The sequence below is a fragment of the Pongo abelii genome, chromosome 6, assembly GCF_028885655.2.
Source record: "Pongo abelii isolate AG06213 chromosome 6, NHGRI_mPonAbe1-v2.0_pri, whole genome shotgun sequence".
In the NCBI taxonomy this organism is placed as follows: domain Eukaryota; kingdom Metazoa; phylum Chordata; class Mammalia; order Primates; family Hominidae; genus Pongo; species Pongo abelii.
This window is the reverse complement of record NC_071991.2, coordinates 100,812,613-100,840,276: the sequence shown is the minus strand read 5'-3', so window position 1 is coordinate 100,840,276 and position 27,664 is coordinate 100,812,613. Positions and strand designations below refer to the sequence as shown.

General features: G+C 37.5%; 1 protein-coding gene across 3 annotated transcripts in view; it reads left to right on the top strand.

The window, feature by feature from the left end:
* The window catches only part of ORC5 (origin recognition complex subunit 5), a 101,162-nt gene extending 75,619 nt beyond the window's left edge, over positions 1-25,543 (top strand). The window contains exons 13-16 of one of the 3 annotated variants that reach the window (XR_008527175.2): positions 9,877-9,989; positions 19,638-19,801; positions 21,018-21,143; positions 21,794-25,543. Coding sequence is in view for 1 of the 3 variants with exons in the window: in XM_002818322.3 (XP_002818368.1) it covers positions 9,877-9,989; positions 19,638-19,683 (159 nt within the window). In the remaining 2 variants the exon portion in view is untranslated. Of the gene's footprint in view, positions 1-9,876; positions 9,990-19,637; positions 20,191-21,017 lie in introns of those variants that run through there. The other 2 variants (XR_008527176.2, XM_002818322.3) reach the window with 2 other exon arrangements.
* Positions 25,544-27,664: the final 2,121 nt, after the last annotated feature.

Genomic DNA, 27,664 nt, shown 5'->3' with positions numbered 1-27,664 from the left:
TATTTCCAGGATTTATAGTTGTACTTAGCAGGGAAGAATAACAAATATGAATCTATGCATCCTGTCTGGGTGGGAAGTTCTTCTGTATTTATCTTTTTTTCTAACCCTCTGTCTAGGCTCTTTGTTAGTGTTTGTTCCTGAAATGTGTTCCATGGTAATTCAAAGCTCAATTGAATGAGAAGCCTTCTGTAAATTAGTGCTAAAAAAAGATTACAGAATGTTTTACCATTATTGTTTAGAGAGCTTTTTTTTTCCAACAGAGATTAAATCCTTCTAAGTCATTAATTTATTTACTGCAAAATATTTCAATTTATTATTCCATGCTGGAACTACAGACTTTGTGAAAATCACTCCCTGCATTTGGGGACCTAACAACAGGAATGACTGTTGTGTATCTCTTTTCTTTAACTCACAGATGTGTCACTGAATAAAAAGGGTCGAAGTTAATATACTTGGCTATAGAAGACTATGTTAACTCTTTTCTGTGTATCTTCCCATTCATTAAAATTTCAGGCCTACTCTCATTATGGATTTCTACAAGTTTCCAAACTAAGAAGGCTATTTGTCTTATCTTGGCTTTCAGCAATATTTACTGTCCCCCAAAGACCCCTGTATCCCTTGGTTGCCCATCCTGTTCTGTGTCTTTTTCCTTTATAGTAAAGGTCTCAGGCAGTTAGATGGGAAAGGCTCTGCCCCACCTCTCCCTTATTTATGCATATACATGCATTCATGTGAAACTGAGACACCACGATGAATCTGAGTACTCACTGTCTAGAGACTTTTTGTCAGATCCACACTGACCATATCAGACTATGAAGGTATTAATACTAGCCTGGAGATCTGAGTTCATATTGTCGTGAACATTTAAAGTGGAGCAAGGAAGTAAATAAGTATTTTTTGTGATCCTATTCATTATTTATTTATTTATGAGACACAGTCTCGTTCTGTTGCCCAGGGTGGAGTACAGTGGCATGATCTCAGCTCACTGCAATCTCCGCCTCCCAAGTTCAAGCGATTCTCCTGCCTCAACCTCCAGAATAGCTGGGATTACAGGCACATGCCACCACGACCGGCTAATTTTTTGTAATTTTAGTAAAGACGAGGTTCTGCCCTGTTAGCCAGGCCGGTCTCGAACTCCTGACCTCAGGTAATCTGCCTGCCTTGGCCTCCCAATGTGCTGGGATTACAGGTGTGAGCCACCGTGCCCAGCCTCATTTTTAAATGCACAGTACCTAGAGTAAGTCCTCAAGAGTTTCATGGATATGTAGTTGGAAATAAAAATTAGCTAATTTAAGGATTGGATAATAGAAAGGAAGGTGGATATTCTGCTATTTATGCATGTATAGAAATAATTTTTAAAGTTTTATATGTATTTTTCCAGAAGTTTTCATTTAGTAAGTTAATAAACTAATACGTTTGAGATTCAAAATGTTGACTCCACTAATTAATCTTTGTGCTTGATTTTGTTTTCAATTTTACTCTAGCAAAATTTTAATAAACTGGGAAAGTACCTTTCAATATTTGGTACATTTGTTCACTCCTTTTTTTATTTTTATTTTTATTTTTGAGACAGAGTCTTGCTCTGTCCCCCAGGCTGTAGTGCAGTGGTGCAGTCTCAGCTCACTGCAACCTCCACCCCCTGGGTTCAAGCAATTCTCATGCCTCAACCTCCCCAAGTAGCTGGGATTACAGACACGTGCCACCATGCCCGGCTAACTTTTGTATTTTTAGTAGAGACGGGGTTGCACCATGTTGGCCAGGCTAATCTGAAACTCCTGGCCTCAAGTGATCCACCTGTCTCTGCCTCCCAAAGTGCTGGGATTACATGTGTGAGCCACCGCACCTGGCCTGTTCACTGCTTTATGTAATAGATATTCTTCTGAATATCTATTATTTGTATATTTATGTACAATTTATATATATGAATATTTTTATGTTGAGTTTTTCAGTGATTTTCATATGATAAAGTCAACAAATAAAAGATTGAAATGAGTTTTTTTAATGTGAAAAATCACGTTCTAATTTAATTGCTTTTTTTAGGTTTAGTTCTTTTAATGTATTAGCTTTTCCTAAATCAGCCCTACCCCTAAAAAAATTGATCAGTCATCTTATTAATATTTTGGAAGTTCCTTTTAGCTGCTACATCTTCAGCTGAAGTGATATTATATCCTTTGCACAATTTACATGATTAATTTAGCCAGGGAATCTTGGTAGAACTGAAAGTGACTTCAAGGGCCTGTTTGTTCCAACTTTCTGCCTTTGGACATTTGTTATAACTAATGTGCTAAAAGTAAAAAACTGTAAGGCATCTGAAAATATTCTTGAGAACCTAACTTAACTATATTAAAGACAGATTTTGTGTTTTTCTATGAAAAAATTGTGGAAAAAGTAATTTAGCATACAATTTCAATTAAAGAATCTAAATATGTGAGTGTTTGAATTAACAGGAAAGTTTCAGTTATGAGAAATATTATAAGGAAATGTCAGTGGCAAAGTACAAGGTAATTAATGTTTTCTTCTATATTAAAAAAAAAGTACTAAGGAGAACTGCCTTTAATAATAGAGTTCAATGCATGATTTTTCAAATAGCTATTACTAACCTGTTTTAGCAAATGAATCCTTTACAGAAAAATAGAAAGGGTTGAAGTTAATATACTTAGCAATAGAAGACTGTGTTCACTCTTTACTACATATCTTCCCATTCATTAAAATTTCAGGCCTACTGTCATTATAGATTTCTACCTGTTTCCCAACTGGGAAGGCTATTGAATTTGTCTTGTCTTGGGTTTTAGCAGTACTTACTCTCCCACGAAGACTCCTGGATCCCTTGGCTGTCCATCCTGTTCTGTGTCTCTTCTCTTCATAGTAAAGGTCTCAAACAATTAATCTTGTAAGAGATATGAGCTCAGGGCCTGCATTTTATCATTATTAAGTGAACCTTTCTTTAAACCTCATTTCATGTCTGTTTTGTCTGATGTTTAACAGATTTTCATTATTGTTCTTTTTATTAGAATTTGTGTGACATATCTCAATTTTGTCCTTGACCTTTAACTTTCACATATGCTTCCATTTTATATGTATCTCTTTTAAACAAAATGCAGCTTGATTTTTTTTCAGTCTTTTTATTTTATTTGAAGCATTTCATTTACTTTTAATGCAATCGCTAATATAATTTTGTTTCTATTATCTTGTTTATGCCATTTGATTTACCCAATTTTTTTTCTCCCATTCTGTAGATTCCCTTGTCATTTTATTGGTTGTTTCCTTTGCTGTGAAGAAGCTGTTGAGTTTGATGTAGTCTCATTTGTTTATTTTTGCTTCTGTTTCCTGTGCTTTTGGCAGCCTATCCAAAAAAATCATTGCCAAAACTAATATCAGGGAGTTTTTTTCCCCATGTTTACTTTTAGGAATTTTGTTTCATGTCTTACATTTAAGTCGTTAGTCCATTTGAATGAATTTTTGTGTATGGTGTAAGATAAGAGTTCAGTTTTATTTTTTGTGCATGTGGATATCCAGTATTTCCAGTACTATTTATTGAAGAGACTATACTTTTCCCATTATGTATTTTTGGTACACTTGTCAAAGATTAGTTGACCTTATATGTGTGGTTTTATTTCTGGACTTTCTGTTCTGTTCTGTGGATCTGTGTGTCTGTTTTTATGCCATTACCATACTGTTTTGATTACTATAGTTTTTTATTAATAATATACTTTGAAATAAGGAATTGTGATACCTCTAGCTGTGAAAAATGCCATTGGAATTTTGATGTGTATTGCATTGAATCTGTAGATTGCATTGGGTAGTATGGACATTTTAATAATAATGATTCTTCCAGTCCTTGAACACAGGTATCTTTTCACTTATTTGTGTCTTCTTGAATTTCTTTCATCAGTGTTTTATAGTTGTTAGTGTATAAATAATTCACCTTCTTGATTAAATTTATTCTTACCTGTTTTATTCTTTTTGATGCTATTGTAAATTAGATTTCTTTAAATTTCCTTTTTTGATAGTTCATTGTAAGTGTATAGACATGTTTGTTAATTTTTGTATTCTGCAACTTTACTGAAAGCATTTATTAGTTCTAACAGTTTTTTGGTGCTCATTTGTAGTTATAAATATTTAGAACATCCCTGTGTGGCTGAAAGATTATTATGATGATTTTTAGTTTTGAAAATTGAGGTCCACATTGTTTAACTGATCAGTCTGAAGTTTACTGCTAGCAAGTGGCAAAAGACAGATCTTACTAACTTTAAATGTTTTTTTCTCTTAAACTATGTTCTCTCTCTTCCGAAATCAGAAGATTAAGTATGGAATCTGAATGGGCCCAGTGGTGAGAGTGGGAATGAGGTAATTGGATGATCTTAATACCTTAAGCGACAGCCAGGCAGCTCCACCTCTACAGTGGATACAAACTTGTAGCATATACCAGATTTCTAAGTTAATGGGCAAAGAGTCCTGTATCTTAGTGCTAAAGACATACTGCTGGGTTTATTCTGTTGAATGCTCCCTTTATGACTATTTTGCAGATCATCCTAATTCTTTTAGCACACATTCTTTTCAGGCAAGAGTATAATACATCTGTTAGATCTGCACTCTCTTAGCTGTGATCACAGCTTATGCATGTTTTTTAAAAGTTTTGGAGTTGGAGTTAGGAGATTGAAGTCCTAGTCAAGTGAGTTTCTGGCACCATCCAGGCATTACCACTTTGATCAAGTTACTAAACATCTTAGTTTTAATGTTGGTTAAATTAACAATTTGAATCTAGCAATCTTCTAATGCAGAAGTCAGCAAACCTATTTAGTAAAGGGATACATAGTAAATATTTTAGACTTTGCAGGCTAAAAGGCAAAATGTAGGATATTATGTAGATACCTTAATAAATAAGAGAAAAAACTCTTGTTACACCCTACCTCATTTGCCTGGGGTAGGTCATCCCACATGGTGGGCATGCTTTGTGCTCTGTTGTCATCAGCTGGAGACATTCTTGGAATAAAGCAAGAAGGGGCCTGGTGGGCAGAACAGGCAGGGTGGCCACCATGGTTATTTTCACTCTGTCACAGTGACACCCAGGTTCCCATGCACCCTTCTTTCCTCCCAGAGAACCTAGCTGCCTCAACAGATTTCAGAGGATTGCTAGTATGCGGATCACATTCTGTGATCCCCCAAAAACAAAACAAAAAACTGGAAAAACTCTCTAAGTTGGAAATAAAGGAGGACTTCCAAAATAGCAGGAGAGCCAAAAAAGAAATCAAAATGGACATTCGAATTAAAAGGACTATAGAACTACTTACAAGGTAGTAAAAGTAAAAAGAGATAAGAAAATATAATTACAACGAAAGGTAAGAAAGGAATGAGAAAAAGGAAAGGAGGGACAAATAAGTCAATATAACAGTAGAAAGAAAAATTTTAGAAAATCATTAGATGTATTAAAAACAAATGGAGTCTATGGTCCTAATGAAAGGTAAAAGTTGTCAGACTGACTATAAAAACCAAATCCCACTATATGTTATTTACATGAGAACTGTTTTAAATTGAGAAAACATGAACCTTGGAAGTAGAATCATGAAAAGTAACGTAAGAAAAAGGCAGAGCACATCAAGGAATGCTAATATAGCTATATTAAGATTAGAAAAAAATACATCGTAAGCTAAGACGTTACTGGAGAATAAAAGGGTTATTATAATGAAAAGGTTTGTCAACAAAAGGTAATTTTAAATCTGTATGTACGTTACCTAGTAACATAGCTTAAAAACTACAAAGCAGAAAGATTCTATGATAACAAAAGAATTTTAATACCTCTCAGTTTTGATCAGGCAGATTTTGAAAATGGTGTATATAAGATTTAACAGTGATGGTGAGCATTTTTTCATGTTTTTTTTTTGGCTGCATAAATGTCTTCTTTTGAGAAGTGTCTGTTCATGTCCTTCGCCCACTTTTTGATGGGGTTGTTTTTTTCTTGTAAATTTGTTTGAGTTCATTGTAGATTCTGGATATTAGCCCTTTGTCAGATGAGTAGGTTGCGAAAATTTTCTCCCATTTTGTAGGTTGCCTGTTCACTCTGATGGTAGTTTCTTTTGCTGTGCAGAAGCTCTTTAGTTTAATTAGATCCCATTCGTCAATTTTGGCTTTTGTTGGCATTGCTTTTGGTCACCATCACTGGCCATCAGAGAAATGCAAATCAAAACCACAATGAGATACCATCTCACACCAGTTAGAATGGCAATCATTAAAAAGTCAGGAAACAACAGGTGCTGGAGAGGATGTGGAGAAATAGGAACACTTTTACACTGTTGGTGGGACTGTAAATTAGTTCAACCATTGTGGAAGTCAGTGTGGCGATTCCTCAGGGATCTAGAACTAGAAATACCATTTGACCCAGCCATCCCATTACCGGGTATATACCCAAAGGACTATAAATCATGCTGCTATAAAGACACATGCACACGTATGTTTATTGTGGCACTATTCACAATAGCAAAGACTTGGAACCAACCCAAATGTCCATCAGTGATAGACTGGATTAAGAAAATGTGGCACATATACACCATGGAATACTATGCAGCCATAAAAAATGATGAGTTCATGTCCTTTGTAGGGACATGGATGAAACTGGAAATCATCATTCTCAGTAAACTATCACAAGAACAAAAAACCAAACACCGCATATTCTCACTCATAGGTGGGAATTGAACAATGAGAACACATGGACACAGGAAGGGGAACATCACACTCTGGGGACTGTTGTGGGGTGGGGGGAGGGGGGAGGGATAGCTTTAGTAGATATACCTAATGCTAAATGACGAGTTAATGGGTGCAGCACACCAGCATGGCACATGTGTACATATGTAACAAACCTGCACATTGTGCACATGTACCCTAAAACTTAAAGTATAATAATAATAAAATAAAAAATTAAAAAAAAAAGATTTAACAATACAAATAATGTCTTTGTTACATGTGTCTTGTGTAATAGACATATATGTAACAAAGCAATAGACATGTAACAAAGCACATAACAGTTGCAAAATACATATTCTTTTCAACACACACAGAATATTTATAAGAGGTATTTCAAGGTGTAACCTAATTATTGATACTGAATTAGAAATTAAAGTCTTAGCCTTTTGAATGCAGAGCTTTGTATTTTGATGTGTTAATATAAATTGCTTTTCCAGTTGAAATATTTCATATTTACTGAATATAGGGTTTTCTCTATATAAGATACTCTATATGAGATATTTATTATCTGTTCACCCTTTAATTTGTTAGTAAAGTAGTAGACTGAATACTGCATGACAATTTTCCCTTTAAAATGGTAATGGGAAATGTAATATAGTAAGATGATCATGGTTTCTTGAATTCTTGCTAAGGCAGTAGATCTGGAATATGGACAAAGTTACTTAAGATCTCTAAGGCTTATCTATAAAAAAAATATAATAATGTCCACCTTGTGGACATGAGGGTAATGAGGAATAACATGAGATAATGTGTATAGAGTACTTAATACCAAGCAAATTACTACTGCTGTTAGTGTTTTTATTATTCATAGGATGTTTACTTAGCATCTGTAAAGTATTAGTCTCAAATTAAGTGAGCCTTTTAATTCCTAAGACATATGATTAGGTATTACAGATAGTTTAACTTAAAACTCTTATTCATATTGCCACTGAGCAGTTACAGGTAACTAAGTCTCCAAATTTTATCTTACTGCCATTGCTCTTTTTCCTGCTGGCTTATGGGAGACAAAAATAAGAAATTAGGAGAAGACAATGGGCGCTCAAAGAATTTCAGCTCTTGGATCAGCTTCCTTTCTTAGATTTCAGAGAACTTAATATTTTAGTTGGCCATATGAATGTTAAGTGATTTTGTACTTTGATTTTGACCTATCAAGATACACTTTTGCTTTTACTAATAATCCTTCTGGTGTTTTCCTGAGTACATGATCAGCAATAAGTTTTAAAGCAATGGTTGGGTGCGGGGGCTCACGCCTGTAATCCCAACACTTTGGGAGGCTAGGCAGGTGCATCACTTGAGCCCAGGAGCTCAAGAGCAGCCTGGACAACATGGCAAAACCCCATGTCTACAAAAAATACAAAAAATTAGCCGGGTGTGGTGGCATGTGCCTATAGTACCGGCTACTCAGGAGGCTGCTGTGGGAGGATCACCTGAGTCTGGGGAGGTTGAGGCTGCAGTGAGCCATGATTGCGCCACTGCAATCCAGCATGGATAATGGAGTGAGACCCTGCCTCAGAAAAAAAAAAAGAAAAGAAGGAAAGAAAGTTTTAAACCGAGACTAAGCCCAGGTCTGAAGGATGTATTTCTTATCTCTCATCTAACCAGCTACCTAACTCTTAAAAAGGCCTAAATCCGTATTATAATTGTTTTATACCCAAAGGAGTATAGATTTTATATTCTGAGTTATTTAGATAGAAATTCTGTAAAATTTTTAGAGGAGGAATGTGCTTTATTTGCAGCTTTTAAAGGTTTAGCAGTCATGTGTCTGAGTCACTAATGAAACAAAGCTGTCTCTAGTGGAATTCTTAAGGACTGATTGTTTGAATCAGTTGTTAAACTAGGACTCTTGGTTGGGCTGAGTGCAGTGACTCACACCAGTAATCCCAGTGAAACAGGAAAAGTTCCCTTGTCCCCCTTACAGGGGTAGTGGCTCGCTTCTTCAGTGTCCCGCTGCTCAAACCTCTAATGGGAGCATGCAGACGGGCAGGTTGTGGGGCTCCGACCTCACGGCCGCATCTGGGGATGAATGCTTACAGCTCCTGAAGCCCCAGTGGGCGTGTTACAGTGTGCTCTTTTAGTTTTGCCATCTATAGGTGGCTTGTGTTCGCTCAATTAGACCCTCTGCCTTATTGGAAGGAGAGAGGGCTTTCTGTATCCTGAGTTCTTGCCTTGCTGTACCAAAAAATCCGATCAAATGTGGGCTTGGAAAATGAGTGCAAGGTTTTTATTGAATGGTGGAAGTAGCTCTCAGCAGATGGATGGGGAACCCGAAGAGGGATGGAGTGGGAAGGTAGTTTTCCCCTGAAGTCTAGCCGCTCTTGGCCAAACTCCGTGTCGTCCCACCGTAGATGGCCTGCTGGCATCTGCTGGTGTCTGCCAGTGTGTTCCTCTCGATGTCCAGCCACTTGTGTGTTCTTTTGCCGGTGTATTTCTCTTAATGTCCAGCCGCTTGTATCTCTACCTGCTAGGGTCTCGGGGTTTTTATAGGCACAGGATGGGGGCATGGCGGCCAGGGTGGTCTTGGAAAATGTAACATTTAGGCACAAAAACTGCAATGCCAGCCTTTACCTAGGTCTGTGGGCACAGACTTGGGGTGGAGCACTAGCCAGGGACCACGCCCTTCTCTGCCCAGCACTTCCCTGCCCCTCTTCTGTATCACCGACCCTTTGGGAGGCCAAGGCAGGAGAATCACAAAGCGAGGAGTTCAGGACCAGCCTGGACAACACAGTGAGACCCTGTCTCTACAAAACAGTAAAAAATTGTTTTTTTTTATAGGCACGTTTAAAAAATGTGCCTGTAGTCCCAGCCACTTGGGAAGACTGAGTTGAGAGGACCACTTGAGCCCAAGAATTTGAAACTCCAATGCACTGTGATCAAGCCATGCCACTCTAGCCTGGGTAACACAGCGAGACCATATCTCTAAGAAAAAAAAAAAAAACTAGGACTCTGACAACTAGTCTTAGTTGTCAGACTAGAAAACATATGTACAAATTTGTGTTTACAGATTGCAAAGTAGTCATTTTCTTTGCAGACGTTTCTTATGATTCAGTTATGTGTCTTTATCAGACTATAAGAGTTTCAGAAACAAAAGTATTACATAATCTTATTAAAACAGTTTCTTATAAAAATGTTCTCTTTTAGATTACCTCTCTAGTGACCCTTCAGCTGTTAACCCTGGTTGGCCATGACGATCAGCTTGATGGACCAAAATACAAATGCACAGTGTCTCTAGACTTCATCAGAGCTATTGCAAGGTAAAATGTCTTGAATTATGTAAATGATATACCAAATATAAAAATTAGTGTTTTCCTAATGTGATGTCATTAGTCATGACATTTAAACATGAAAAAATCATCTATTTAAGTGCCAAGAATGAATAGGCTGTACTGTAGAATGAACCTTCTCAAATTTACAAATGACGTAAAATTGGGAGAAATAGCTAATATGTTAGAGGACAAAAATCAAGATTCTGAAAGACCTTAATAGGCTGGAATAAATGATCCCATAGTAGCAAGGTAAGATTTAATGGACAGTTGGCTACAGAAAACTCTCTTGTATTGAAATAAGATGGGAGAGAGCTGGCTTAACTCCTAAATTTTTTAGCTGACTACAAGGCTTTAAAAATCCTGACTTAGGTAACACTGATAGAAATATAGTGTCTAGGTCAGGGGACATAATCATTCTCCTGTGTGTTGTCACAGGCAGATCAAATCTAGTGTGCTGTGCTGGGTTTGGAGTTTTCAGAGAGACAAATGGATACATGCTGAAGGGACACAAGGAGAGTGGTAGAATGAGGAATTGTGTCACATCCCTGACTGAAGGACAGAGTGGGAGAGAAAAGCCTTAGGAAAGACATGTGAACTGTCTTAAGTATTTCAGGGGCTGTCATGCAAAATGAATGAAGCTAATTCTGAGTAATTCTAGAGTGTTAGAAGTTCTGGGGAAGAAAGTAAGTACATTTGTCAAAATGAAAGCTGTCTAAAAATACAAGTTTCCTTACAAAGAGGTGTTCTTAGTGTTATGGAAAATGTTCAGACCATTTATATGAATAAGTGACTTCATCATACAGTTGCAGCTGGATAACAATCTGTCAGGACTGTAATGGAAGAGGTGATGAGTGTGTAGACTGGCAAGGTGAACAGGGCAATCCATAGACAGTGTGTTCCTTATCTTTTTTAATATGAAGATTCCATTTTAGCACCCTTTAAAAATTAGTCATGAAAGTATTTACATATATTTCAAAATTAACAGTATTTAGGCTGAGACATTATTTTTTTCAGCCTAAAACAGTGCTTGATATCAGTATAGATTTGCAAATCTCTGATGATGATTAATTTTACAGCTTCTTGAGGTTCTGAAGTCCATAGGATTGCAGCTTCTCCCTGAAGTCTCTTCTGAATTAAAAATGCTCTGAAAAATAAATAAATAATAAATTAATGAATGAATGACCAGGTGCAGTGGCTCACACCTGTAATCCCAACAGTTTGGGAGGCTGAGGTGGGAGGATTGCTTGAGGCCAGAAATTCAAGATGAGCCTGGGCAACGTAGTGAGACCCCCGTCTCTATAAAAAATGTTTTTAAGTTCTGTGATAATATGATGCAGGTATTTACCACATTTTTGTGGCATATAGGCTGTAAAACATGAATTCAAGGGTTTTAATGTTTCATTTTAATAAAACCAGGCAAACTTTTACGCAGAGAAAATTGAGCAGTAACTTATTTTTTAGTGTGTTAAGTATGATCACAAAACAATTACTTCCTTTAAAAAAAACAATTATATTGGAACTTCTATATCTAAGAGCCTCTATCCAAGGCATAAATTTGGAGTGAAGCCTGTTCATTTCAGGAATTTTATTACTCTGAATGTGTTAGGTTGTGCCCTAACATAATCATGTGCAAAACGGAAGTTTGTGGGTTCCTAATATAGTGAATCTCCATTGAATCCGACTTAATTTGACGTTACTTAGTGCAGAGCATCACAGTGATGGGTGTTAAACACATCCAGAGACATGCACTTTCATTTACCACCTCAGAAGGAAGCAAGAACTTTAGACCTGGAATCTTGACATAGAACTTGGGGGCTCTGTAACTTTCTTTTGTTTTCTTTACTGTTCCCTACTTCCCATGGGCAATATCCATAGAATAAGCACCCGCTCCTCCCCACACCTGCCCTCTTCCATTCTCTCATTCCCGTGTTTTGTACTTCTTTTCTGCTGACTTTACCTTTCATTCTTTCCCTCCCTCCCATGTGCCTTAGGAATTATTATTCTCCTAATAGTCTTCCTCATTGCCTTAGCTAAAACCTGATTCCTTCTTTGGAATGCTGCTTTCCCTCGACTTGTCTCTAGTTGTAGCTATGTATTTTCTCAAACCCTAATCCCTCAGGGTTGGAGGTCATTTCGGTGCCATCCTTCTTGTTGCCACTTCCAGACTGTTACTGCCTCCAACTTCTTATAAAAATGTGGACTTCCTTGAGACTCATGCAATCTGGCTCTATTTCCCTATTCTCCTTAAGACTGATTTTTGTTTCTTCAGCCATTCCACCTCATGTATTGAGATAATAGGGCACCTGGCATCCAGACTTCTTTTCCACCTAAATTTTTTTTTTTTTTTTTTTGAGATGGAGTGTCTTGCTCTGTTGCCCAGGCTGGAGTACAGTGGTGTGATCTTGGCTCACTGCAACCTCTGCCTCCCGGGTTCAAGCGATTCTCCTGCTTCAGCCTCCCGTGTGGCTGGGATCACAGGCACACACCACCATGCCTGGCTAATTTTTAGCAGAGACAGAGTTTCACCATGTTGGCCAGTCTGGTCTTGAACTCCTGACCTCAAGTTGATCTGCCTGCATCGGCCTCCCAAAGGGCTGGGATTACAGGCATGAGCCACCGCGCCCAGCCTCCACCTAAATTCTTGACTCTGTTTAAACCCCAAATTCTAATGCCTGAGTTCATTCTGTTCAGTCTTCACTCTGTTTCACAGAACAAGGTTGAAGCCATCAATTGAGAATTGAGCTACCTGTGTTAGTGTCCATCTTCTCTTTATTTCCTTTTTCAGCAGGATGGGGTTCCTCTTCCTAAGGTAGATTCTTCTACCCATGCTCTGAATTCCATCTCCTCCACTTTCCCAGAACCTTTGTTAGTCTCGGCTGTTTGTCCTCTCAGTGGCACCTAACACTGTTGGCTACTCTGTCTTTCTTAAAACTCTCTTCTCTTAGACATGATTCCACAGTATTCTGGTTTTCCTCTTTATTCTTTGGTTGTTTTTACTAACAAAGGCTATCTTTACCACCTGACCTTTAAATATAACTGTTCCTTTAGGCTTGGCCCTAGGCTCTTTAGGAAAAAATATTACAGTTTTTTCCTAGGCAACTTGAGCCACACCTGTGACTTCAACAATCATCTGTGTATTAATAATGCCCCTATTTTTAAAGACCAGACGTATTTTTTATAAAATTCTTGACCTTTATTGCTGTTTCCCAGCTATATTAATACATTTCCAAAACTGAACTTAGGAATTCTAACCTCTGCTTCAACCCACCAACAAAAAGTGAAATATCTGGCTTTCTTCCAGTGTTTCTTATTTCAGTGATAAGCACTGCAGTCTGCTGTGTTGCCCAGGCCTGAAATTTGAGAGTCCTTCTTGACATCTCTCTCTCCCCAACTCCTAACATTCAACCATTAGTCCTGTTGAGCTTACAAAGCCCCTCTTATTTGTCTCAATTTCATTCACTTGTTATCATGATACTTTTACCACTCTAGATCAAGCCACCATCATCTCTTCTCTAACAGTCTAATTGATCTTCTGTCTACTCTTATCCTCTTATAATTTATTATCCATGCTGTAGCCAGAATGATTTTATAAAAATTTAATGTCACCCTGCTCATTAAAAATATTCAGTAGTTTCCCATAGCTCTTGGGATAAATAACAGAATCTTTTAAATAACTTACAAGGCCCCAATGATCTGGCCCCTACCTGTGCCTAGCCCCATCTAGCACATACACCTTCTTTCCTCTGTATCTGCACTTTAACCACTTTTTTCCATTTTTTTACATTCACCATTCTGCTTCCCATCCTTGTATATACAGCATTTTCCAACTTCTTTTCTCCTTTACCTAGCTAACTGCTACATAACCTTTAGATTTCAGTTTAAATGTCTGCTCCTTAAAGACGCATTCTCACAAATACCACAACCACCATCATCACCCCCCTATACCACACACACACACACACACACACGATTTGGAAGTTCCCATTTTGTTCTTCATTATACGTAACAAGTTTTACTTAAATAGTTGAGTAATTAGGGTTCATCTTTCTTTCTAGAATACAAGCTCATAAGCTCAAAGCAGACTGTGTTTATGTCTATCACTGCCTTATCCTCAAACCTAGCACAGTGCTGTAAACTTAGTATGTGCTAAATAAATATTGCATGTTTTCCTATAGTGATTAGCAGTAAAAATTCAGATGAAGGGGAACCATATGAATTTGTTTTTGAGGACAGCAAGAAGGGAGCTCAGAGACAGTCTCATTCCAAATCAAGGCTTGATGGGAGAGGAAGTCCCAAGGATAGTTACCAAAGAAAAGGAAGGCTGGCCTCATTCCAGACACCTGTGGCAGAGAACAAATGAGATAGTAGGGATCACAGGATATAACCCAAATGTCTAAAATGGCAATCAATCAATAGCATCATGTATTTTTATACAGTTATTGAAAATCACACTTTTGAAGGATAGTAACTTGGGAAAATAACTCATGATGTAAGCTTAAGTGCATGTAACAGTTCATATAAAGTTGTATATACAAGAAAACTAGGAAACTATAAGGGAAGGGAGTAATGGTCAAAAGTCAGTTGTCACCAAGAAATCAAGCAGAATTCTCTGATTTACTGATAAAGCAGTCATTTGTAGCTTTATCCAGAACACTTTCAGTGGTATGATGAAGTAGAAGTCATACTGTAGTATTTATGAGAAAGTAGGTGTAACAAAGAGAGACAATGTTTTTCATTCATTTATTTAACATTTATTGTGTTGCCCATTATAAACAAAACACTGTGGTAGGCTTTGGGGAGATACAGCAACAAGTATAACATAGCTATATCCTATTCTTATTAGCCTGTATTCTAGGATTCATTTATTTACTTATTTATTTGCTATAAAGGAGAGAGAGGATTTTTTTTTTCTTTTTCTTTCTTTTTTTTTTTTTTTTTGGAGACAGAGTCTCACTCTGTCACCCAGGCTGGAGTGCAGTGGCACGATCTCGGCTCACTGCAACCTCTTTCTCCAAGGTTCAAGTGATTCTCGTGCCTCAGCCTCCTGAGTTGCTGAGATTACAGGCGCGTGCCACAACACCCAGATAATTTTTGTATATTTAGTAGAGATGGGGTTTTGCCATGTTGGCCAGGCTTGTCTCAAACCCCTGACCTCAGGTGATCCACCCACCTCGGCCTCTCAAAGTGCTAGGTTTATAGGCATCAGCCACTGTGTCTGGCCGAGAGAGGATTATAACTGCTAAAGGGGTTGTGTGGTTGAGAGAGGGTTATTATTTATTTTTTAAAGATTTGAGCATATTTAAATGCTGATAGGAAAGAACAGATAGAGAAGGAGAGTTAACGATACAAAAGGGAGAAAGATTAATTTAAAGCACACAATTACTGAAATGTTATATAAGCATGGGATTTAGAATTTGAGTTGCAAGAGCCGTAGATGAGAGAGCAGAATCCTCTTGCATTATAACAAGAGAAAAAGATGGATTCTGATGGAGCTGAATTTGGAGGTTTGGTGGCAAAAAGTTGAGGGAGTTCTGATGTGATGACTTCCATTTTCTCTGAGAAGGAGGAGACAAAATTGAGACTAAGGGCAGAAATAGTAGCAGTTTAGAGAAATCTGGAACATTTGAAATAGCTGCCATGGGGAATGGAAGAAACTGTTGAAAGGAAAGCAGTTTGTTGGGAGTGTTGAGGTTTTTGACCTTGAATTTACAATGGCACCAATCTGTGAGACTTGTGGTCTTCTCCAACACCAATCCATGTGCTAGAGACTGAGACAGCAAAGAATTATAATCGAAATCACATCGTACTGGGGTTTTGCCAGGTAAGTTCAGTGGATTCCAGCAAGTAACCACTTGACCTGATGAATCATGGAGTCTAAGCTAGGAAGGGCAGGAAGGAAGTAAAGCCAGTTGGGGGGCTAATAGTTCAGTGCCTAGCACATAGATACTCAGTTAATGTTTGTAGATCAGGAAAAAATGAAGACATTTGTGAACTGATTGTCCTAACATGTTCCAGATAGCAAAAAAGGGAGAAATTGGGGATCATAAGGTAGAATGTCTGAATTTATTTCTTTAGAAGTAGAGCATTTCTGAGTGTGATTATGAGAGTGGAAAAGGTTATTGGAGGTAAGAAAGAGAAATATATAGTGAAGTCACTAGGCTGACGCAGGTCTTGGGTTGGAAAGGAAGACTGAACTGTATGCTAAATTACTCAGTGACTAAGGGATGGCCACAAAGAGGTGGGGATGGTGAGCAGAATGGTCTTAATCTCAGAGTAGCAGAGCTTTTTGCACAGGACACCAGCCCCACCTGACAGAACTATCCGGGGGTACAGTAGAGAGTTAAACATTCATTGGAAGGAGCTGAAGAAAAGACTATGTCCTTTGAGGGGAGCCTAGTTTCAGTTAAGCCTGGAAGGGGAAAATAACCATTCCTTGAAGAGATAGAGGATATAGAGACTACAGTGGAAAGGTTTGGACAGAGAAGCTGTAGGAAGCTGATTCTAGAAAGGGAACATAAAATTTGGAGATAGGGTATGGGAGAAGGCAGATAACAGATGACTGAGAAGCTTGCTAAATTAATTGTTCTTGGATTGTTCTTAATGTGAATGGTAGTTACACATTTTCAATTGTTTTTCTTCCACAGTCAGTGGGAAGACACTATAAGATAAATAGAGGTTACAACTTAAAGTTGTATGGTTGCAAGTTGTCAGAAAAAATAAATTAAAAAACTCAAACTCAAACTGCCCACAAAAGTAAAAGGAAACAAAATAGTATCCTAAAAGAAAGAAAAAGTATTTTAATGAATCGATAAAATGAAATAAAAGGATAAAGGCAAAATTAAATCCTTAAATATATGCCATATAATTAACTTGTATTAACGTATTCTAAATTCTGATTTAAGAATTACTCCTAGGAAAATTGCCACCACACTATTTGTGTTTACTGTATTTCTTTCCAGCTGGTTACTTTAGAAAATTCGTTTATGTTCTGTGGGAGAATCTCCCATAGTATATTGAAAGTTATCCCAAAGTTTAAAATTATACTTACGTGACTCTAATATGCATCTGTGACCATGGAAAGCCAGGGAACATCCATGCAAATTACACAATTCTCTTGTCAGTTATACCTTTCTTTAAAGAGGATTGTTTGTCTTCAAGTACTTTAAAGCACAAAGTTATCTTTCGGATGTGTGGCATAGTTTTTTCCGTTGCTCCTGTGGTTATTCTAACAAATTCTGCCATGTCTTAAAATAATATGTGTGAGATCAATTGGCAAGTTACCTATTTATATTGGGGGTGGAGGAATGGTAGAGATAGTGACACATCTTGGGAAATAAATGTTTCTTAAAGGAATGATCTTATATTCAATTCCTGATTGATTTTTTTTTAATCTAAAACTCTTACTGTGATTCAGTTTGCATGAGTACTTACCACTGACAAAGTACAGAAAGGGAATATAATGAAAATTTTATGAACATTTAAGTTGCTTAGTATTTTTAAGTCACTCCATTCATTCTATTAAGTCTGTTCTGTTATTTGTTTATTTTACAAACTATTCGAATGCTATAGTAACACAAACAGATTTCTCAAAAAATAGAGAAGTCCTACAGACATCACAATATTTTCATGTATTTGTGCTCTTCTAGTACTAGTCCATTAGACAAACATTTCTCTGCAGCCATCACAACTTATTTGCAATTCTTTCTTCTCCCTTTCTCCCTTAATATTGTTAGTATATCTTCATATTGATCATTTTGTATGGCTGTATAATATTTCATGAAATAACGTATTGTAATTTATGGATTCTCCTAGTATTGGAATTTAAGTTGTTTTAATCTTACCTGCTTCAAAAATTTTGTTTTCACCCAAGTCCAGAAAAAAAAAAAATTAGCAACACAATATTTAAGTCCATTTTACCATATTACTTTAGGTTTATAACCTAAGACCCAAAGTCATTGTGGAGAAATGTGCCTGGAGAGATGGACAAATACCACTTGCCTTTTTGGTCCGTGGTTAAAAGTAGTCTATTATATCCATTTCCTTTCTATGGTCTTCTAAATCTTTTCAATCAGTATCATGATTTTTTAAAAATCATGTGTTGGCCGGGCGCGGTGGCTCACGCCTATGATCCCAGCACTTTGGGAGGCCAAGGCGGGCAGATCACCTGAGGTCAGAAGTTCGAGACCAGCCTGGCCAACATGGTGAAACTCCATCTCTACTAAAACTACAAAAATTAGCCAGGCATGTTGGCACATGCCTGTAGCTCCAGCTACTTGAGAGGCTGAGGCAGGAGAATTGCTTGAACCGGGAAGGTGGAGGTTGCAGTGAGCCGAGATCACGCTATTGCACTCCAGCCTGGGCAACAGAGCAAGACTCCATCTCAGAAACAAACAAAAAGAATCATGTGTCAAAAGTACTTTGGTGCCCATAAATTTGGGTGTTTCTAGAGTTGAATGAAAGAAAAACATATAAAATAACTTTATGATTTAATAACCATACTTTTTGTGTCTTTATGCATAAGATTTTTTTAAAACTATTTTTAGTTCTGCAGTATTGTTTTGGCAGTTTTATACCATTTGGAAAGGCTTAGTATTCTTCAGAGAGGCACTGTTACAATGAAGCAAGTTATTCTTCAGTCCAACATTAGGTACCACAATAGCCATAGCATCTCTTTTTAGCTATTTTTAAATGTGTTTTCATAAGCAGTATCTATAGTTCCCCATTCCACATTTTAAAAAATATTTGATATGTCAGTCATTTGCTTAGAAACTTTTTTAGAAAGTATATTGCAAAATGATAGACAAAAACATTAATTGATGATGGTTTAATAAATAAGAGCATGCAATTAGTGAATGTTTAAAAGGCTGTTCTCACATGGATGATTATTTTTGCAGAATTGAATACTTAAGGCTTTAATTTTATACTTATTGCTAGATGATTATATCCAATTATTTTGACCATTTATTCAAATAATAAACCTCCAAGTCTGAATATTTATAGTGAAGAATGAGTTTGGTGAAAGGAGAATAATTATATGTCTCTCTCTCTGCTATTTTATTCTGCCTGCCATCAGAGTACAAAAATATACATTCACATCGTCTGTTTGTTGTATCGTATTCTTGGATCATACAGATTTAGTTACAATACACACACAGGTCAGCCAGCGTTAAAAGACTGAAAAGAATGAAAACTACAAATGAGGACAGATGAGCTATGCATTATGTAATGACAAAACAGGTGTCTCGGAAGATAAACAATGTTCAGAAGCAAAGAAGATTTAAATACTTTTGAATCTCTAATTACTTTATTCTGGTTATTAGACAAAAAGCAAATAGCTTTCAAATGAAGTCTAAACTTTCTGTAGTACAATTGAAGTACAGAATGTTGAATAGCTCTAGCTTCGTTTACTTTTTTTTAGAAAGGCAAACTTTGTGAATGGCACAAAAAAAAACTTAAAATATTGTGTTCCTAATAACATTTTAAAGAATTAATGTCAGTCCTATCAGGGTGCATTTGATAGCACTATAGGATTTTTAGCATTAGTCGTGAATTATTTTGCGTGTGCTTTCCAGAATCATACAAAGCTGAGCAATCTAGGGGTGAGAATGCTAACATATTATCTGTTTTTGTTTTTAGGACGGTGAACTTTGACATAATAAAATACTTGTATGATTTCTTGTGAAAACAAGCTTCAAAGCCATATGGACACTGTGACAATGACTAAGCCAAGCTGTGTTCATCCAACTACTTAGCTGGCCAAGGAGAGGAGTTCTTTGGCTCTATTGGATTTGTCCAAACAGGTGCTGGCCCAGCATGGAATCTGATGAAAATATTCTGATTGGTTTGGGTGGATGTGAGCAGAAGACTATTTACCAGGGACCCTGGAGTATTTGGAAGCAACGTGTTAATTATAAACAGCAGGGTTTGAGCACAATCTGTTCTACTCTTAATGATGTTATCTTAACACTGAAATTGCCTGAAACCCATTTACTTAGGACTACATTTTGCTCTGTGAACTATCCCCTGCGCTTTGAACGTGCCAGCAGCCCTTGTTTATATGCCCATTCTTTTCACTTCCTCTCCACAGGAGCCTCTGCAGTCACTTGCCAAAGCAGATTTTCCTAAGGCCACTGTTTTAAAAGATCATAGTTGCAAAATATAATAAATACAAGTTCTTTTTAAAATCCAAGCTTGTGTGTATTTATCTTTTCACTTGCTTTTCTCAAAAGGCAAGGTAGTTTGATCAGAAACAGACCAACTTTCCCTCTTTCAGCCTACTTAATAACTATGGTATGCTTGTATAAGGTTTATCTGGTCACTTTCTTAAAATTAGCTACCCAATCCAGTTTTTTTTTTTTTTTTTATCAGTATCATGGTTTTATTTTCTTTCTTTCTCTTTTTTTAAAATCACTGGCCTTTAAGAGTTCCACAATAATTTTTTTTCCTGTTATATCACTTGTGAACTTCGGTTTTGATTTTCTTGTCCATATTTTTGAACAAGTTTTCTTTTAGCGTTTGAATGCCTGAAAATTATTTTAAGCAGACTTAAAGTTCTTAATTATAGAACCTAGTGTAAATTTCAGTGGCATTTTATTTCTTCATTTTTTTGAAGAAAAATTCTCACAATAGGCACTTTTAGTGTAACTATCTGGTTCAAAGAAAGCAAATAGTTATCTACTATTTAGAGGTAATGAGTTAGGGAGAAAAGGAATGGAATTCCTTTTGCCTCCCTACATAAATAAGACAGACTTTCTTGCCCGAAGATTGACATACACAGCAAGTGATAGAGCATCCCCACTGTCAGTCTCTTGTCCCACAGAAAATGAAGTTTGTGTTTCACAAGATGTTTGGAGATGCCAGGGTCAGGGAAAAGCCATGTGTAGTGTGGATTCTGGCTTAGTTTCCAGCATGTAGAAATCCATGTCATCAAGGTGTAGAAAACAATTTGGGTAGCTGACTGAAGGAAGAGCAACACCGCCTAGGATAGCTTTCAGCCCCTCATATTTTGTTTTGCAGATGCATGTCTGCTGTGCAGCCTGTCACGGATAAGCGGAACCAGTCTGTATTTTGAGGGAAGAACTCTGGGATATCAGGAGGGGAGAAATTATCAAATAGGAAACTGGAGAGAAGGATGGAAAGGAGGTGAAGTTTCCTATAAGTGACTGTCCGTGCATCCTCACAGCTGGTCACCTGTCTCCTGCCCAGTGCATTTCCTCTCCTGTACTGCCCCACCTTGTTACCAGCCCCAGATGTGGCTTCCCGGCATAACACTGTAACCAGATTTTCCCTGCCCCTGACTGGGTCATCAGAACTTTCCTGTTTTGTAATTTACTTTCTAATGGCTTGCTAAATGACTCACCAGCTAATTTGATTAGTTTATTTAGATGAATACTAACAGAGCTTAATATGGATGTTGGCATTTTAACAAGGGTCATCTGCAAGTGGAATTCTCTAATTGGAAGATATGAATCTCCAATTACAGGAGGGAATCCAATAATGAGAATTATGCTGGCCGGCGGGCCAGAAATTTCTGTTGAGAGGAGGCACTTAAATTATACTCAGCATCTACTCTACCTCGGTGTAAAAGTAATTTAGGTGGTAGCAGAAGAAAGTTACTAAGCTGTAGGTTTTTAGACTATACATAGGTGGTCCTCCATTTTACAAATGTCTTCTTTCAATTACCGTGAGCCAGGTATACATAGGTGGAGACCTTACTCCCTCTTCCCTCTTACTTTCAAGTCATTTTCAAGCCCATTTCAAGCTTTCGTTGATGCAGCAATTCCTTTCAACAGCTCGGGAAGGGATTCTGATCTACCTACCAAGCCTCATCTCATTCGTCATAAAGGGGTCAAAGTCTTGATACCAAGATAGCAGTTGAGACTCCAGGCTCTGGAATCCTTGGATCAAATACCAGCTGTATTGCTACTGGCTGTCTGGCCTTAGGCAAGTTATTTAATATGTCTATGTGACTTTTCTCACCTGTACAATGGAAAGTAGAATTTACTTCATAGCATTTTTACAGGATTAAATAAATTAATATATCTAAGGCAGTAGTTCTCAACTAGGGAAATTTTGCCCACCAGCAAACGTAGTAATTTCTGGAGACATTTTTGGTTGTCACAAATGGGTGTGGGGAAGGGTAAAGGCCAGGGATGCTGCTAAATACAGTAGTCCCCGCTTATCCATGATATTGCTTTCCTTGAGTTCAGTTACCGTCTGTCATCCTCAGACTGTGGTCTGAAAATATTAAATGGAAAATACCAGAAATAAACAGCTCATAAGTTTCAAACTGCATGTTTTTCTGAGTAGTGTGACAAACTCTCATGCTGTCCTGCCTAGGATGTGAATCATCCCTTTGCCCAGCCTGTCCATGCTGTCCATACCACCCGCCAGTGAGTTGCTTAGTAGTTGTCTAGGTTATCAGATTGACTCTTGCAGTATCTCAGTGCTTGCATTCAAGTAACTCTTATTTTACTTAATAATGGCCAGAAAGTGCAAGAGTAGTAATGCTGGCAATTTGGATATGTCAAAGAGAAGCTATAAAGTGCTTCCTTTAAATGAAAAGGTGTAAGTTCTCAATAAGGAAAGAAAAACATCATATGCTGAAGTTGCTAAGAATGTGGTAAGAATGAATCTTCTATCTGTGAAATTGTAAAGAAGAAAAAAAAATTCATGCTAGTTTTGCTGTTGTACCTCAAACTGCAAGAGTTGTGGCCACAGTGCATGATAAGTGCTTAGTTAAGATGGAAAAGGCAGAAGATGTGAACCGAAATGTGTTCAAATTATGGTAATCAGGTTCAGGACTGTTAGAGGTTTTAGCCGTCCACTGGAGGTCTTGGAACTTACTGCCCCTGTAGATAAAGGGGGACTACTGTATACTAAAATTAACATCCCATAACAGAATAATCTGACCCTCAAATGTCACTTGTGCAGAGGTTGAGAAACCCTGATCTAAGTAAGGTACCTGGCACAGAGTAATTGTTCAATAAAGCTATTATTATCCTGAAATGTGTATTTGTGGCCTAGAAAGGAGGAGGTAAATGAGGGAATGTGACATTCTTACTAGAAAGAGGCACATCCCTTTTTTACTGTAATCTTACCTCATACCTAGAAAAATTATTTCTTGTTTAAATTTTGGAGTTACTCAAATGGAAACAATACCTTGGATTTTAATTTTTAGAATTGAAATGTTATCTACTGGGTTCCAATCTGTACACAGATTTCGTTACTTATTTTTCAATATCCTGTGGGATAGGTCAAAATTATAGCTGAGAGTTATCAAATCAGAGAGCAGGTGACTGAGGACTTACATTTTTTTCCCTCAAGGTGTACTGGCTGAACAATTAGTGGTATACCTCCAACAGATTTAGTTAACCAACAACTGATTAATTAAGATTGTCTGGAGCATGAAAAACAGACTGTAAGAAGCCTACTCAGTCTCTCCAAAGTATGCATCACTCTGCTTATACTTCCGAAGAAAAGTCAGGGACCAAGTCCAGGAATAATGCATCTCCTATCACATTAAGTACTCAATAAGTATCAAAAATAGCAGATGAAATTCAGAAACTGTCTCATGTGTAATCAGAGCTGTAATAGTGTCCTCCATTGCTACCTGAATTCTCACACTATTGTGTACTATAATTGTTTGCATTTTGTGCCTTTAGCCATAGGCAGAGGCTTGGATTGGAGTTAATTTGACCAGAGGTTGATATTATTCAGCTTCATCTCCTACATTTAGAAAGCTTCATCTACTACAAAGTATGGCTGCCTATCATGTGAATAGTTTAGATAATTTTGCATATAATTTCACTCTGCTGACACACTTTGCTTTCAAAAATGCTTAGTAGAGCTCAACAAAATCTTTCCTATAAAGATAACAACATTTCACTCAAGTTTGTCATTAAATGCCCTGAATACACAGTTAATGTTCATTTTTCAGCAGTGGCACACATTCATGAGACACAGTATGAGAAGTAGAAATTTGGTAGAGCAGAGAAAATTATAATCAATTCATTCATAACTGCATGTTGATGCACAGTAATGATGGGAATTTTAGAAAGCATTCAACTGTTTGAGTAAATAGTCGTAGCTCTGGCATGATGGAAAGAGCCTGGGTTTTAGAGGATTGGAGATTTGCTTGGGTTTTAGATAAACCATAATCCATTTCATTTTTCTTTCAAGGAGTTGAGGGTTCGATTTAATGGCAGTTTCCCTAAAAGTGTTTAATTCAACAGATTCTAAATACTAGTTATGTGCCAGGCATTGTGTTAGGTGAATAGGATACATGAGTTATACAGAATGAGAGAGATTTCTGGCCTGGATAATAGGTACTACCAGCATTGGTAGAGTCATTCTCTGAAATAGAAAATCTTGGGGGAGGACTAGGTCTGTAGGGGTGGAGAAGATTATGAGTTCAGTTGCCATTAAAGTGCTTGTGAGAAATCCAAGTGGAAATGTGAAACAGGTAGTTGGATCTAGATTGGAGATCAGAGTTGCTGCAAGTATAAATGTAGGCATCATGAGGATAGAGATGGTTATTTGGTGATTTAGAGGTCTTAATCCTTAAGTAGTATCCATCACATGGTGAGGGAGAAACCATGTTCAAGTGAGTTTAGGAAAATATATAGAAAGTGATCATCACCATTGTTTGTCAAGAACTACAAGTTGTATTTCTTTTTCAAATAACAGTTCTTCACTGTTCATATAACCCTGATTCTCTTCAGCATGTGAAGTGGCAGTAAGAGACATGGCTAGATCTTATTTAGTATCTAGCTCAGGAAGGAAAAATCAAACCCTCTTAGAGTCTTAGTTCTGTGGAGAATGTTAGATCACATGGGCTTTCTATGTGCTCTCTCTACTTCCTCATGGCATGGTGACTAGGTTCTAAGGCCAGCATCCCAAGAGAAACAGCAGATGCTGCATGGCCTTTTCTAACCTGGCCTCAGAAGTCACATAGCATCACTTTTGCACCATTCTGTTTGTTGAGGCAGGGATAAAGCCCTGCCTATACTTAAAAGGAAGGGAATTAGACCCACTTGATATTAAAGAACTTGGAGACAGGCTTTAAATCACCACACAGAACATAGTAGGCCGAAAATAATACTATAGGATACAGATGGAATATATTTTATGTCATCTCAAAATTTGAATTGGTACGGCAGAGACTGCTTATTGTCCATGCCTATGCTTCCCCCAAGTATCTTGCCTATCTGCTTCCAAAACACAGGAACTCTGACTGCAAGAAGGCCAATGTGATCAGAACACAGGAAACAAGGGTAATTGTGGTAGTAGATGGCATCAGAAATGATGGGGGGCCAGGTGGTATGTGGCCTTACAGGTCATTGAAAGACTTTGGTTCTTATTCTGTGTGAGTTAAGAAGCACTGGATACAAAATCAATGTGCAAAAATCACAAGCATTCTTATACACCAATAACAGACAAACAGCCAAATCATGAGTGAACTCCCATTCACAATTGCTTCAAAGAAAATAAAATGCCTAGGAATCCAACTTACAAGGGATGTGAAGGACCTCTTCAAGGAGAACTACAAACCACTGCTCAATGAAATAAGAGGATACAAACAAATGGAAGAACATTCCATGCTCTTGGGTAGGAAGAATCAATATCGTGAAAATGGCCATACTGCCCAAGGTGATTTACAGATTCAATGCCATCCCCATCAAGCTACCAATGACTTTCTTCACAGAATTGGAAAAAACTACTTTAAAGTTCATATGGAACCAAAAAAGAGCCCACATTGCCAAGTCAATCCTAAGCCAAAAGAACAAAGGCATCATGCTACCTGACTTCAAACTGTACTACAAGGCTACAGTAACCAAAACAGCATGGTACTGGTACCAAAACAGAGATATAGACCAATGGAACAGAACAGAGCCCTCAGAAATAATGCCACATATCTACAACCATCTGATCTTTGACAAACCTGAGAAAAACAAGCAATGGGGAAAGGATTCCCTATTTAATAAATGGTGCTGGGAAAACTGGCTAGCCATATGTAGAAAGCTGAAACTGGATCCCTTCCTTACACCTTATATAAAAATTAATTCAAGATGGATTAAAGACTTACATGTTAGACCTAAAACCATAAAAATCCTAGAAGAAAACCTAGGCAATACCATTCAGGACATAGGCATGGGCAAGGACTTCATGTCTAAAACACCAAAAGCAATGGCAACAAAAGCCAAAATTGACAAATGGGATCTAATTAAACTAAAGAGCTTCTGCAAAGCAAAAGAAACTACCATCAAAGTGAACAGGCAACCTACAAAATGGGAGAAAATTTTTGCAACCTGACAAAGGGCTAATATCCAGAATCTACAATGAACTCAAACAAATTTACAAGAAAAAAACAACCCCATAAAAAGTGGGCGAAGGATATGAACAGACACTTCTCAAAAGAAGACATTTATGCAGCCAAAAAAACACATGAAAAAATGCTCACCGTCACTGGCCATCAGAGAAATGCAAATCAAAACCACAATGAGATACCATCTCACACCAGTTAGAATGGCAATCATTAAAAAGTCAGGAAACAACAGGTGCTGGAGAGGATGTGGAGAAATAGGAACACTTTTACACTGTTGGTGGTACTGTAAACTACTTCAACCATTGTGGAAGTCAGTGTGGCAATTCCTCTGGGATCTAGAACTAGAAATACCATTTGACCCAGCCATCCCATTACTGGGTATATACCCAAAGGATTATAAATCATGCTGCTGTAAAGACACATGCACATGTATGTTTATTGAGGCACTATTCACAATAGCAAAGACTTGGAACCAACCCAAATGTCCAACAATGATAGACTGGATTAAGAAAATGTGGCACATATACACCACGGAATACTATGCAACCATAAAAAATGATGAGTTCATGTCCTTTGTAGGCACATGGATGAAACTGGAAATCATCATTCTCAGCAAACTATCGCAAGGACAAAAAGCCAAAGACCGCATGTTCTCACTCATAGGTGGGAATTGAACAATGAGAACACATGGACACAGGAAGGGGAACATCACACTCTGGGGACTGTTGTGTGGTGGGGGGAGGGGGGAGGGATAGCATTTGGAGATATACCTAATGCTAAATGATGAGTTAATGGGTGCAGCACACCAACATGGCACATGTATACATATGTAACAAACCTGCACATCGTGCACATGTACCCTAAAACTTAAAGTATAATAATAACAAAATAAAAAAGAAGCACTGGAGATATTTAAGCAGAGGGGGTCACATCATCTGGCTTAGATTTTGAAAAGGATTACTGAATACTATATTGGGAATAGGCTATAGGGAGCCAAAGGAGAAAGCAGGAAGATCAGCTAGAAGGCTATTAAAATAATGCAGGTGAGAAATAATGGCTCAGATAAGGGTGTTAGTGCAGGTGGTGAGAAATTGTCAGATTCTGGATATAATTTGAAAGAAACTTCTATAGGACCTGCTAATTAATTGAATATCAGTTGTGAAAGAAGAAAGTCAAGGAAGTCTTTGGGGTTTTTAACCTGATTATCTGGAAGGGTGGGGTTGACCCTAGCTGAGATGAAGACTGGAGGAACAATTTGAGGGGTAAGAGGGATAGAATCAGGGCTTTGGGTATGGGCATAGCAAGTCAGAGATTTCTATTAGGTATCTGCCATGGT